Consider the following 13,134-nt stretch of genomic DNA (forward strand, 5'->3'; position numbering starts at 1 on the left):
TTACTATAACTGGTAGTTCTGCAATCCACGCTGCTAAGATTTGATGTTTTGCAATCGTCCCCTTCTTGGAATTTGCAATTTTGCCACTGCCAAAAGTGTACGCAGTTTTTCTGTTTTCTCGGGAACCAGCTTTTGTTGTGCTAGATCCCAAACTGTCTTGATCATCTTAGAACCATACGCAACCTCAGAAAACCCAATTATTATTGATCGAGATTCATTGTTTTAAGAGCGTTGGAGAATGTTTCAAGTTAACTTATTGTATAAGAATATGGCTTAGCTAACTGATATTAGTCACATTAATCATTTAATTCATCAGTTTTTAATTTAGAGAAGAATAAAAATGCTTTAAATATGTTCTATTTTTATAATCTAGTATAAATGTTTTTTTAAAAACTATATTTTAAGAATATTCTATATTAATATAAATTTAGATGCATAATAAATAGAATAGTGGCTTAGCTAACTCGACTTAACTACTACATGATATTCTTAAGAAACCCCTGCCAATATACACATCACAACAATGAATGGTAAAAATCACGGAAATTCTAGACTGCCTTGAGAAGTGATGATTTATCAATTCCTGTTATCTTCCAATTTAATCTTCTTGCACATTGCTACCAAATTGTCAATTTTTGTGATTTTCTTTTTCAAATTGAACAAGCATTTCCCACTGTGTTGAGAGAAAATCAAATAGTGATTCTTGGCCAGATTCCACAGTGCGCCAAATGTTTACCATGGCACAACTTCTGTAATAAATTTATTTTATTAGGATTAAGCAAACAATCTGCCAGAAATAGCAATACAGAAACGTGCTATTTGCATTCAAATAATTAGCAGAATAGGACACTACAAATACAACACAAGAATGACTTGTAGGTAGGATGCACACATAAATGAAGCAATAATGTTAGTTAGTGAATCTTCGAAATTAATGGTGCTTTACAAAGGTTCTCCAGCCAGCCACCGTGTATAGAATGCCAATGCTTCTGCAGGCTTGTATTCTGGAACTGTGTGTCCAGATCCCTGAAAAGGAAAAAATTGTAATGAAACTAATGATCAAAGGAAACTAAAACTTCGCATCATATTCGACATCAGCTCTCTTCAAAGAATTGTCACATTTTGCTTCTTCATCTAACACCATATGAAAAAATTAGTCTGTCTACCAAAAAATAAAACACAGATAACCCACCTTTATGGTTGCAAAGGTCAAGTTATTGGCGTATCCTTGAGTATAGCTGTGCACATTTCAACAATTGCAAAAAGTACATTGTCAGTCAATAAGATTTAAATTTAATATAATTTCAGGCAGAAAGGAAGCAGAGCAATGTTACATACCCAGCAACTTGTCCATTCACAAACCAGGGGTGCCATTTATCCGTTATTGCATACCCCAAGGACCTTGTCCAAGCCTCAGATCCAGTGAAAGGCACACACATATCATGATCACCACTGCCATTATTTGTACATAAAAAACTACATTAGTAAAACCCTACATGTTTGACTAGCCCTTCAGAAATTTAGTTTTGGAGTTTTTACAAAAAGTGGACCCTATGTTGGGAAAATTGCCAAGGCAATTAATAGGCAAGTAACCCAAAAAGATTGGCAAGGAAAAAATATTATGCAGCAGCAAAATTGGGGAAAGTTTTGGCAATTATAGCAGCTTATGATTAAATTAGAAAACAATTCAGATATTACCATAATCACAATTAATTGCAAATATTGCAATTGCATGGAAATTTTAGTAATGAAGACTAATAAACATATTAAAAGAAGTTATTATGAGATCATTTTCTTCCTTCTACATAGAAGTTTATTTAGTTTATTTCGAGGTAATCAGAATAAAAGTGACAACTTTTTGCATTCATCATGAAACACAAAATTGCAGACAAACTGCAGATTAATAAAACTTTATTTGACAAAAAGCACAATCAAGCATAAGTCATTGCAATCAGAGAAAGTTGAAACTATCATTACAATACAACCGACAGAATGGATAGCCATGCTACACAGCTTGCAACTTCTGAAAGTTTGCAAAATAAGACTAATCAGTAAACTTAGGAGGATAACTCCTACATTTCTCCAATTTTATCTAGGATTTATTGATTTCAAGAATATAAGATCCAGTCATACAGAACAAGGATGGTGATTAATTTAATGACCAGGTCAAGCAAATCTGAAAACAATATATTTACAGAATATTCCAAAATATAAGCTTGCTGATAAGAAAATAGAGGTTGAGATACAGTTAAGAACAGGACATATGAACAAGAGACAGCCTGAAATACATCATATGCTTGTAAACAAGTTTAAGTTACAATATAGTTTAGAAATTTAGAACAGACAACTACAAGTAAATCCAAAATATTTGAGATCCTTGACAGAAAAATTGAGCTATATGACAGCTAAGGAATAAACAAACTATGAACAATGTCAAAAGTTAATCAACAACTGAACAATGAACAATGGTAAATTGAAGGCTGGGTAACAATCAACCTGTAAATCAATGCACGGTATCCTTTGCTTGTAAGATTTGCATGGTAGCTGATCATACTTCCAGCATCATGGTTGTAGTTAATGCGACCTGTGCACAGATCCCATTCTCCACAAGTAGCCTTCTGTAAAGGGAATGTCCATATGTTAGATGCAAAAACAATTTTTTGAGTGGCTCCGAGCATGACCCTAGAAGATGATCATAGTAAAATATAATATAATAAAGATGCTTAGATCACATGGATCAAACCTTCTTTGCATTTTTCTTGTAAGGCTATGAATGAGCAAACCTTTTTAACATTCTTGTTGTAGGCACATGGACTTTAAATCACAAGAAGCTTAGGCATTTTACCATATAAAAACTGTTTTTGAAGATGCCTAGCCTGAAATATTTGTAAAAGTGCAATGTAATTGAAGCCCATTTTAATGACTTACAAACTATAGTTCCTTAAAGTTATTATAAATAGGCACTTGTGAGCTTCTACATGCCTTGCAATACATCGAAGAACACTGGGAATAGACTGAAAAGAGGAAGTGTAACTTACCAAAAGCTACCTCCTAGAACATTCAATCAAATCATAGTCCAATTAAAAGAAACCAGATTTTTTTTTTTTTCCAATTTGTGAAAACATAAAATTGCTTCTTTTGTGTCAGGAAAGATTCTTGCAACCTTCTAGGATCATTCTTTATCATAATACACTGGCTAGAAAACTAAGTAAATGAATCAAGAAATATATTGGATGCTGCAATAGATGTGAGATTATTTTGTATTATGAGTGTTCTCATGTGCATATGAGAAAGTGAACAGTGACGTATGATACAAAGAAGCACAAGAAAGTGGAATATTATGGACTCTTGGGTATTATTTGAGAGTTAATAATAACAAATTGTCAATAAATTTTGGTCACTGACAAGTTCATCTGTGCTTGCTTAATTGCACACTTGCATTATTACCTGATATACAGTGGTTGGTACATACTACATACTATGGTTATGGAAGGAGCTCTACGTTTTGGAGTATACTACCATAATTACATACTAATATCCTTCTGTTAAAAGGCTCTACACTAAACTTTGGCACGTGTCTCAAGACATGTCAATGAAGCCACCTCACATACTACTGGATGATACATAATCATGAAAATTAATAACCAAGATGATAGCACCATAATAGTGGGGTCTACGCACATCCATATTATCATTTTACCTACTATACAGTAGTTGGTGCATACTATGGTCATGGAAGGAGCTCCAGCTTTTAGACCTCGCTGCCAAAATTGTATAAGGTATCCTGTTAAAATGCTTAAGGGCACTAAACTTCATTATATACCACAAGTTTCAAGACATGGCAGTGAAGTCACTTGATGTGCCATCAGAATGATAATAGTCACGATCATTAGTAGACAAGATGATAGGACCATGAGAGTTGGGCTTCTAATAGAAAAATTGTAATGGCATTCAATGGAACATATAAGCAAAGATTAAACATCGCATGCCACTAAATGAGTAAGCTTGCATTCAAGATAAACACTTAAAGATGTTGGGTTAATTAAGACAATTATCTAATTATTTAATTAATTAGGTCTTTTAATTACTTTTTCACTTAAGCTACACTTAGGTGCTTTCTTATCTAGAGTTATGCTTTTCTAGCTTAAATTCTCTAAGTGGTACTTTAGTTTAGCTGTAGTTGAGCTTTATTTAGCTCCTCTTTGTTTTTCTTTAGTTCTCCTAATTTTAGGATTAGGGCATCTCTTGCTTTCCATAAAGCAAGCTTTCATTCATCTCTAATATTCTTGTGTGCAATAATACAGAATTCTCAGGTTGCTATGGAGCATATTATTTTAGCTTGATCTTTTTTGTGTGATAGGTGTTTTTCTTGCAGATGATTGTTGGCTTCTATGATAGTATCATCAATTTCTACATGGTATCAGAGCTCAATCTTTGCTCATACAAGGTATCAGAGCTTAATCTTTGCTCCTACATGGTATTAGAGTTCAATTTTTGCTTCTACATGGTATCAAAGCTCAATCTTTGATTCTACATGGTATTAGAGCTTCACATTTGTTAAGTTCTTGTCCATATTCTTGAGGGATCCAACCTTGAGTGATTTTTCTATTTTCAAAAAGTTTTTATTTTTGGAAAGTCTCTATTTTTGAAAATTTTCCTCTTTGTAAACCCTTCATGTCTTCCAAGCCCTAATTAAGATGCAGTTGATTTTTGGCCATAACTTAGTCATATAGAGTCAAAATTGTGCAAACGAGAAGTCATTAGAAACCTGGCTTTAGGGCGAATCTAGTGGTGCTAGTAATTTTGTCAAATTCTACACCAGTTTTCCGTACCAGGTCTGCATAGTCAGAAGTTCAGTTTCGTGCTTTCAAGGCCATATCTTGCACATTTGGATTTTGTTTGTCAAAAACATGATATTATTGGAAAGGTGGTTCATTGCTCTATCTAGATCTTAGATTCAATTTTTCCAAAAATTTTCAAAGTACATTTTATTCATATTTTTTTGTTTTTACCATTTAGTCAATTACTTGGATCTCTTTCTTGGAGAGAGTTGTATTTGATCTTCCTTACATGTCTTGAGGTGTTTGGGGTTTGATTATTTCATTTGAAGAGGTATCATGTGTCATGTCCCCTCTTTAGTTTGTCTAGTAGAGACATGTGAGTTAGCCTATTATGGGGTCTCGTAGGCTGGCAGTGGTGGATAGAGACTCATGCAGGGTATTCAGTATCCAGAGTTGGCATTTAAGATAGTTTGAGGGCCATTGGGAGCAGTTTCTTGATTTAGGGAGATTCCCTATTTTTTAGGAGGTTGTGGCAGTTCCCATATTGGAGGTTCCACGGGACCATGTCATGGTTTCAGTTTCAGGGAGTTTGGGTGTGTTTCCTAGTTTCTAGGAGCATCCCTAGATTTTAGGGATGGGACTGCCAGTTAGCTCAACTTTTCCGGCATCGGTCATAGATAGGTGACAAAGTTATATTCATGATTGTTTGGTCATTTTGGGCTATTATTGGATATCTGGAGATATTTTAATATATTTAAATATTTCCTAAGTTAGCGTTTAAATAAATTAAAATAAGGCTATGTATTTAGTCATTTCGGAGTAATAAGGGGTTTTTGGCTTCATCTGGGTTGATATGCCTATGTGTTATACCTCGTTGGAAAGGTCTTGAACTTTGCTACATGATTCTCACCTTCCGGAGTCTTTTTGGATGCCTGAAGCTATTTATTTGCAATTTAGTGTTATTTTCCTATAGTTGACGCCATAATTAGAAAATAACACTCTTTTCATAATGCGCCAACTTTACTCCCTTTTAGGGTTTGGCTTGGAAAGGAAAGGAGATATAAGGAGATGAAGACAAAATTGTTCATTATCTTTTTACACAATCAAACTTATTTTGCGAATTAGTTCTGAGTGGGCGATTCTTCATCTGGGACGCAAACCTCAAGATCTGGACTGGCTGGGATGTAGCCCTCAGCAGTATTGGCATTGGATTCTTCAAGCAGAATGCATTGTTGGCAGAGATTGAGTACGCCATTCTTCATTGTGGATTCAGGTTGCAGAGTAAGGGTTTTAGCATGGCAGATTAATTCTTCAGCTTGGGCGTGATCCTTGCAGCCTTAGGGCCGCCATTTGCAGCAGGTACATCCCACATGGAATGTAAGGAATGCATGTATTCAGCCTTAGAGGTATTCTTGATTCATGATCACTATTCACCTTTCAGTTTGGCATCATTGTTGGATGTAAGTTCCTTGGATCTGCATTGGAATTATTATTTGGTTTTACAAATCAGAAATCTGTCTGGTACAGCTTGTAGCAATTCTGAATTTGGCTGTATGTTCTTATTTATTTTCAGTCTCCTTTCATGTTTACTGTTCATTATTCATTACTTGTTTGAAAACTATCAAAAAACACAAAAAGAAACAAACCTTCTGCAACTTCTGTCTATTCTCTAAAACAAATCAAAGGAATCACAAGAAGATATAGTTTATTAATTTAAAAACTACAGCAGATCAACAAGGGGATCCATCAGGGATCTTTCATCATGGGTTTTTCTATTCATTCTTATGTTATCAGCCTAGCAAAGTGCAATTATGAGTCTTGGCAAAATTGCATCCTGACACATCTCAGATGTATAGATCTTTTGCCTTATTTGTATGGACTCATACTTGAACTAGCCACATCAAGAGGTAGATCAACTTGGGTTAATATCACAGACCATGTTGTAGGATTGATTTTGTCTAGTGTTGATCATGACACTATGTGTGCTATATCGAACCTTGAGTGTCCCCGTGCACTTTGGACTAGACTTAGGGAGACGCATGGAGACCCTCATATCTCTCCATTCCTAGAGGATCTTGCAGCAGATTGTCTTCTTCCCCTTGCACATGCAGATTTCATACCCTTTGATAATGATACTTTAGCGGATCTTGAGTATATCATAGGTCTTGCATGTTCCAATAGATCAGAGGCCTATCTTCATGTTCCTACTCCTCACATTGAGATCCCATCTCAATCATTTACATCTTCTATTTTTCCTGATCATATTGGCATTGGCTAATGCATAGTCCCCGTTGATTCGGTGTAGTAGGAAATTTTTCTTCTAGACACAACTACTTGGGATTCGTATCTTACTGACATATCACCATTGTTTGTGGAGTCTCATATTGCATAATTGGAGGATTATTTTGAGGACATTCATCTCCTCTTTGTTGACAGTTTCATCAGTGTTGTCAACCCATCTTCATCACCCATGGAGCTTGTTCTTCATCATTTTTTGCAGTCTTGATTTGTCACCTCCTACATTGATTGGGCATATACCTGATTGGTTTGTGACATCATCATCTATCATGGACATAGTGACATATGAGCAGTTTCCAAAGGCACACGCAATTTGGATTTGGATTCCTACATCTTGTTTATGGGAGTTGCTTCTCATATCTCTAGTGGATTTGTTTCTACCTAAGGGGAGAAATGTTGTTTGCAAGTAGTGGGTCGCGTTTTGTCTTCAATCGTTCATCATTGTCACAGGAACTACAACTTCATTAGGGGGATTCATATCCTCATTTTCTCTCTCCTATGGGGGGGATATTCATTGTACTTTTGTGATAGAAGCAGTCCTTGGAAGCTCACATTGATTCCATCTTTCCTTCTATCCTTCTTTCTCTAGCACAATTATTGTATTCTCTCTCTTTTGGAGAGGAGTTTTCTCCCACTAGGTTTTTCTCCTTCCATCCATTTGTGAGAGTTGCATTGCTTTGCATTGGTTTGTACATGAATACCTAATCAAGCCTTTGTTGTTGAGACTCATTCATGCATGCATTTTACATTCATCTTTTAGCTCTTTAGCTTATCCCTAAGTTAATCTTAATAGGGGATGTTGGAGTAATTAGGACAATTATGTAATTATTTAATTAATTGGGTCCTTTAATTACTTTTTCACTTAAGCTAAACTTAGGTGTTTTTTAATCTAGAGTTATGCTTTTCTAGCTTAAGTTCTCTTAGTGGTACTTTAGTTTAGCTATAGTTGAGCTTTATTTAGCTCATTTTTGCTTTTCTTTAGTTCTCCTAATTTTAGTATTAGGACATCTCTTGCTTTTTATAAAGAAAGCCTTCATTCACCTCTAATATTCTTGTGTGCTAATATAGAATTCTCAGGTTGTTATGGAGCATATTATCTTTGCTTGATCACTTTTGTGTGACAGGTGTTTTACTTGCAGATGATTCTTTGGCTCCTGTGATTGTATCATCAACTTCTACATGGTATCAGAGCTCAATCTTTGGTCCTACATGGTATCAGAGCTCATTCTTTGTTTCTACGAATGAGTCCTTTAAATGAGTGAAATAGCAATAGGATTTTAACATGCAGGTGTTAATGACCGCTTGTATAAAGCTAAAGGGGCTTTCAACCAATCAGTTTCCCCTATACACAATACTTTACACCCGGTGGGATCCAGTTAATTTATACAATGCTCTAAGCAGCAACTATACTCACAAGGAGACGAATAATGTGGCTGAAGCATTAGCAGCTTTGGCAGCTATCAAATTTGGTAAGAGGAAGGGTTTCCCGAGAATTCATTTAGAAGGGGACTCTCTTATCATTGTTCAAGCAATTATGAAGGGGATAATTGATGCCTGGTACCTTCAGAATACCATTGCGAATATTGTGGAGGAGTTGACAGCTTTTGAAGACTTTCGAATAAGTCATGTAAGACGTTCTGGAAATGTGGAAGCGGATAAGCTCTCAAAATGGGCTTTAACCTTTGATAGGGATGGTGAACTGCAGTTTGAAGACTTTAGGAATGTAATTTTAGAAGGTAATGTTTAAAGGAATGTTTGTAGGTACGCAACATTAATGAGATTGCAAAATCATAACTGATGTTAATGCAGCTTTTTGGAAAGGTGGCGGCATTGTTTTCGTACTTGGCATTAATGGCAATTTTAGGTGTTCGTAGTGGTTGTTTTAATGCGAATTCATTTCTCTCTTCATTCTTGATGCTTTGGTTGAGTGTTTTGTGGAGAAATAGATGTGAAACAACGAAGTGGAAGGTAGTTTCTTGCAGAATAAGGGAAATGGAAGCAAATTTCACGTTGAAGACAAGGAAGCAATTATGCCCGTTTCTCGGCCCTGTGTCATAAAGAAGGCTTAAAGGAATGTTTCTGTATAAGGATGATAGATTGGTGAAATGTGTTAAACTGATTTCAGGTGAGGGCTTTGGTGATCTAAGACACAGATATTAAACAAATATGGATGTGTATTCCCTTATAATGGCGTGGGGTCTGGATTTGGAAAATTCGGTGGCAATTGTGAAGGATGTAATGGTTGCAATTGTGCCTTAGGATTACTTGGAAGGGATGGAATCAATTCTTGAATGGGCAGTTCCTAGAGTTGGGTTTGATGTGTGTTGGGACCTCTTGGTCAATGGGCAAAGAGATGAATGGAAGATTTCAATGAAAAAGATGTGTCATCCTTTGGAGATTCTTTTAGGGTTTCTTCTTTATTGTATTTAGTTTTCTCTTCTTCTCAGTTATTAGGATTTTGAATGTAGTTTAAAAGAAAAAACATTCTAGAAGCAGGGCTTCCAGATATAGTGCAAAGTTATAATGCTAGTTAGAGTTTTATTTCCAGCATATAGATGTTCTATGCTTGAATAGTATGTAACCAGATGTAAGCAATGTATAAATTTACCTTTTTGTGGTTTTCTCCAGCATGTAACAACAGTATTTCATGAAATATATGATCAAGGATCATTTTATTTTGTCCCAACAAGCTTGATGTTCATCTGTTTTCTGCTTCTCTTCAAGGAAGAGATTAAAATGCTTTGATAAGATGAGAAATAATGTCATGTGCATGCAGGATCTTCAAGTATGGCTGCAATAAAGTTACAACAGATGGTGATTATGCAATGCATTAGTTCTCAACAATGACTAGTTATATGTTACTATTAGATTGTGATGTCTTTTTGTTGTAAGTTGACTTTGCTGCCCTGATAAGGCACTAATCATGGTTATTGTTTTCAGTTTTCAGAATCAGTTTTATCTCAAAATCTCTTAAATTATTTTCTGCATTAGGAGTAGGAGTAGTGTAGGAACCCAACCTCAATGAGTTCTTAGATGCTTATAGACTAAGGTTATAGCCAAAATCAGGAGTTTATCCATCTTCCTTAGTATCTTTTCATTGGGATGATCTACTGTATTTTGTAATGTCATGAGTATTTGAAGATGAAAGTTGTTTAGACATTACATAAGTTCACCCGCCTTGATCTCGCAGAGCCAAAAGTGCAGGAGATCTCAGTATTGTGACTAAGTCTCGTTCGTTGGCCAAATCCTATTCCGAGTTTGTTGATGAGTTAGAGGCTTTTCCTTTAGGACTAGGAATCTGTTGATTTGGGAACCAACAATGTGTGGGAAGGCATTGAAAATACAAACCATGAAGTTTTCGAGAAGTGTATTGCCTTTGTATGGTGGCCGAAAGGGAGGTACAAAGCTCGTTGCAAAGAGGAAGCTTGACAGGGATGGGAGGCTTTGAATGTGTTCGTGCAATTGATGGAGGTGGAGCTGGAGCTGAACCAAGAACAGTTGGAGGCGGGACTCGTGCAATGCAGGGCTTCTCGGTCGCACAAGAGGAAGGTGGCGGATTTGAAAGCCTGAGACTAGTCCCGGGTAGATGGTTTTGTTTAAAAAAAAATTCTGCTGCGAATTGTATTTTGGTGGTTGTAGCCCTGTAATTGGTTAGGTTGAAATTGGTTTAAACCAGGGCAGGATTATGGGGTTTTGTTAAATACTTTGTAATTTTGTATCTTTGAGTGGTTTTTTGAGCTCATGATGTCGTTTTAAGCGGTTTGTAGGGGGATTTTTTCCTTGGGTGGTTTAGGCAGGGAATGGATGGTTTTTGAAAGCTGGGTGGTTTGTTGGATGAATCTATGGTTTAATTCTTTTCTCTTTACAAGCAATAAAAATAACTCTTATTATCGACAAAAAAAAAACTATGCTCACAAGGAACTAACATTGAAGTGTATGGTACCAACAGCAAATGAATGCTCTCTTTACCATTCATGAGTCCAAGGATTGAAAGGGAAATTGACAATCTTGAAGGAAATTAAAAGGTGTAATAATCTTATCAAATTAACAGCATTGTAAAGCATATCTTATGATGAATAGTGCAGTTTCTATATTAAATTATTTAAAAATAATAGATCACATAAAATGGAATGGAATAATAATCCCAAAACTCAATGCAAGAGTCCACAAACAAAAGAGTAGTCAGAAGTACAACTACTCAACTTAAGCAATTCCAACAAGAGTAGGGGCATGGTTGGGGGGGGGGGTCTTGCCTAGCCATTTGCAAGGTCTTGGCCATCAAGAAAAGGCTCCCAACCCATGATGGTATTTTATAATGTTGCACACCATTTTCAGAATTTTATCACTTAAGGGAGAAATTAGGTATTTGACATAATTTTTTGTTTATAAAATGTTTCAAAAAGAATGATTTTCTTTGATTGGGTAAAGACTCACCAAGTTAATGCCTAAGACGTGCCGCGTTTTTTGAAAAAACACACCAAAATCTCGGCAAAAGTCCTTAAGAATTTTTTGCCGAGTTACTTGCTAGAGAAATTTTTTGGCAAGTGCCAAGTCTGCTCTACCTGGCCAGCACAAGGATTCACCTTTTGTAAATTCTACAAGAACTAAAGATTGCCAACTATCAAAAAGAGGAAAAGTCTCAAAAGGGAGTTGACTGTTCAATTAGGGTTTTTATTTATTTCTTTTAAACATTTGTAAATCTGAGGGTAGGAATGTAAAAAGTTTAAATACAAAGGTGAACAATTATAGAGGGAAAATGAAAGGTTTTTATGCCTACATATTGTAAAAATCTGCCTAGGAAGAGGTCTTCCTTTTTTTAATGTTTTTGCATAGTATGTATAGGAAAGAGGATTGAGACTTCATGTTTGATTTTTGGAGAATATGTCATGTCCCCATCTTTTTGATGCAATTCCCACATTGCATTTGATGAATAAAGACACTTAAAAATTTCTAAGTGTCAAAAGTTAATAAGGAAATGTAACTTTTATAAAGTTACTTTATAAGCCTAAGTTTCTTTTTTTTAATAAAGGCTTATGTTTGAATAAAGCGCTATGCGTACCTTTTAATAAAGTGGCCCCTTTAATGTCAACGTCCCCTTTGCTCAAATCACTTAAATGACATGGCATGGTGGGACCCTTGCCATGTCATTCTTTAAAAGCCTTTAAGCCTTTAAGCTGCGTGGACCCAAAAGATGCCAAGGAAGATGCCTTTTGAGTTGGATTCCAATGGGATATTCCATTTAAGGCTACGCCACTCTTTGGAAAAGGTTATTAGACATTTTGGAGGAGAGAATTGGGATTATGTTATTATTTTATTTCTGATGTTTCTCTGCTCTGCATTAGCAGAAGAAATTGCAGGTGTTTGGAGGACGTAAACCCTCAGATCTGCATTGGTAGTGGAGGTGTACCCACTAATTTGCCCACGTGGGACAAGGATGTGCCTTGTCTAGACCCATTGGGGGTCAATTTAGCAACAAAACCAACCCAGCAATCACCATTAGGTACGATACATCAGTTCTGAGCAGTTTGTCTTGAAATTGCAACAAGTGCGGGTTTCATAATTGCAGTCGTACCATTCCAGTCAGGGTCGTACCATTCTAGAAGGCTGTGCATCAATTTAAAATTAAATGGAGGGTTCTAACTCCATTTCTTGTGCTTGATCTCATTGTTGGGATTAGAAAGGGGAGTGTGGTAGAAATCACAGTCAACTGACTAGATTTGTGATCAGGGTGAGCAAAACAGTGGGAAAAGAAGGTCAAAATTGTATAATTTTGCCTGGCAAAGGTTGGATTTCCAGCTGGTAATTGGGTTCTTGCCCAATTTGTTATTGGCAATTCATCTTATGGCAGAATAAGCAGATTGGATCCACTGATTTGCTCCTACACCATCCTTCTCAGCTTGTATCCATTTTCTGGATAGCAAACCAGCCTCAAACCCTAGCACTGGATCTTTGGTTTTTTTTTTTGCTTGTACATGTGAATGTTATTTCACTTCTAGATGATTGTAATCTGCTGTCATATAAAAATCAGAAGCTGATCTCTTGATTACAGTTCATT

The 13,134-nt window shown here is 36.0% G+C and overlaps 1 protein-coding gene across 6 annotated transcripts in view; it reads right to left on the reverse strand.

Annotated features, from left to right (window-relative positions):
• Window positions 1-558: 558 nt before the first annotated feature.
• The window catches only part of LOC131050477 (serine carboxypeptidase 1), a 32,216-nt gene continuing 19,640 nt past the window's right edge, over window positions 559-13,134 (reverse strand). For all 6 annotated transcript variants that reach the window (XM_057984669.2, XM_057984667.2, XM_057984668.2 and 3 more), the window contains 4 exons: window positions 2,497-2,618; window positions 1,339-1,452; window positions 1,193-1,238; window positions 559-1,026 (listed from right to left, as the gene is read on the reverse strand). In XM_057984669.2, the coding sequence (XP_057840652.2) occupies window positions 943-1,026; window positions 1,193-1,238; window positions 1,339-1,452; window positions 2,497-2,618 (366 nt within the window). In that variant the 3' untranslated portion in view covers window positions 559-942. The remainder of the gene's footprint in view (window positions 1,027-1,192; window positions 1,239-1,338; window positions 1,453-2,496; window positions 2,619-13,134) is intronic.

This window comes from Cryptomeria japonica, chromosome 1 (genome assembly GCF_030272615.1).
Source record: "Cryptomeria japonica chromosome 1, Sugi_1.0, whole genome shotgun sequence".
NCBI classification, from domain to species: domain Eukaryota; kingdom Viridiplantae; phylum Streptophyta; class Pinopsida; order Cupressales; family Cupressaceae; genus Cryptomeria; species Cryptomeria japonica.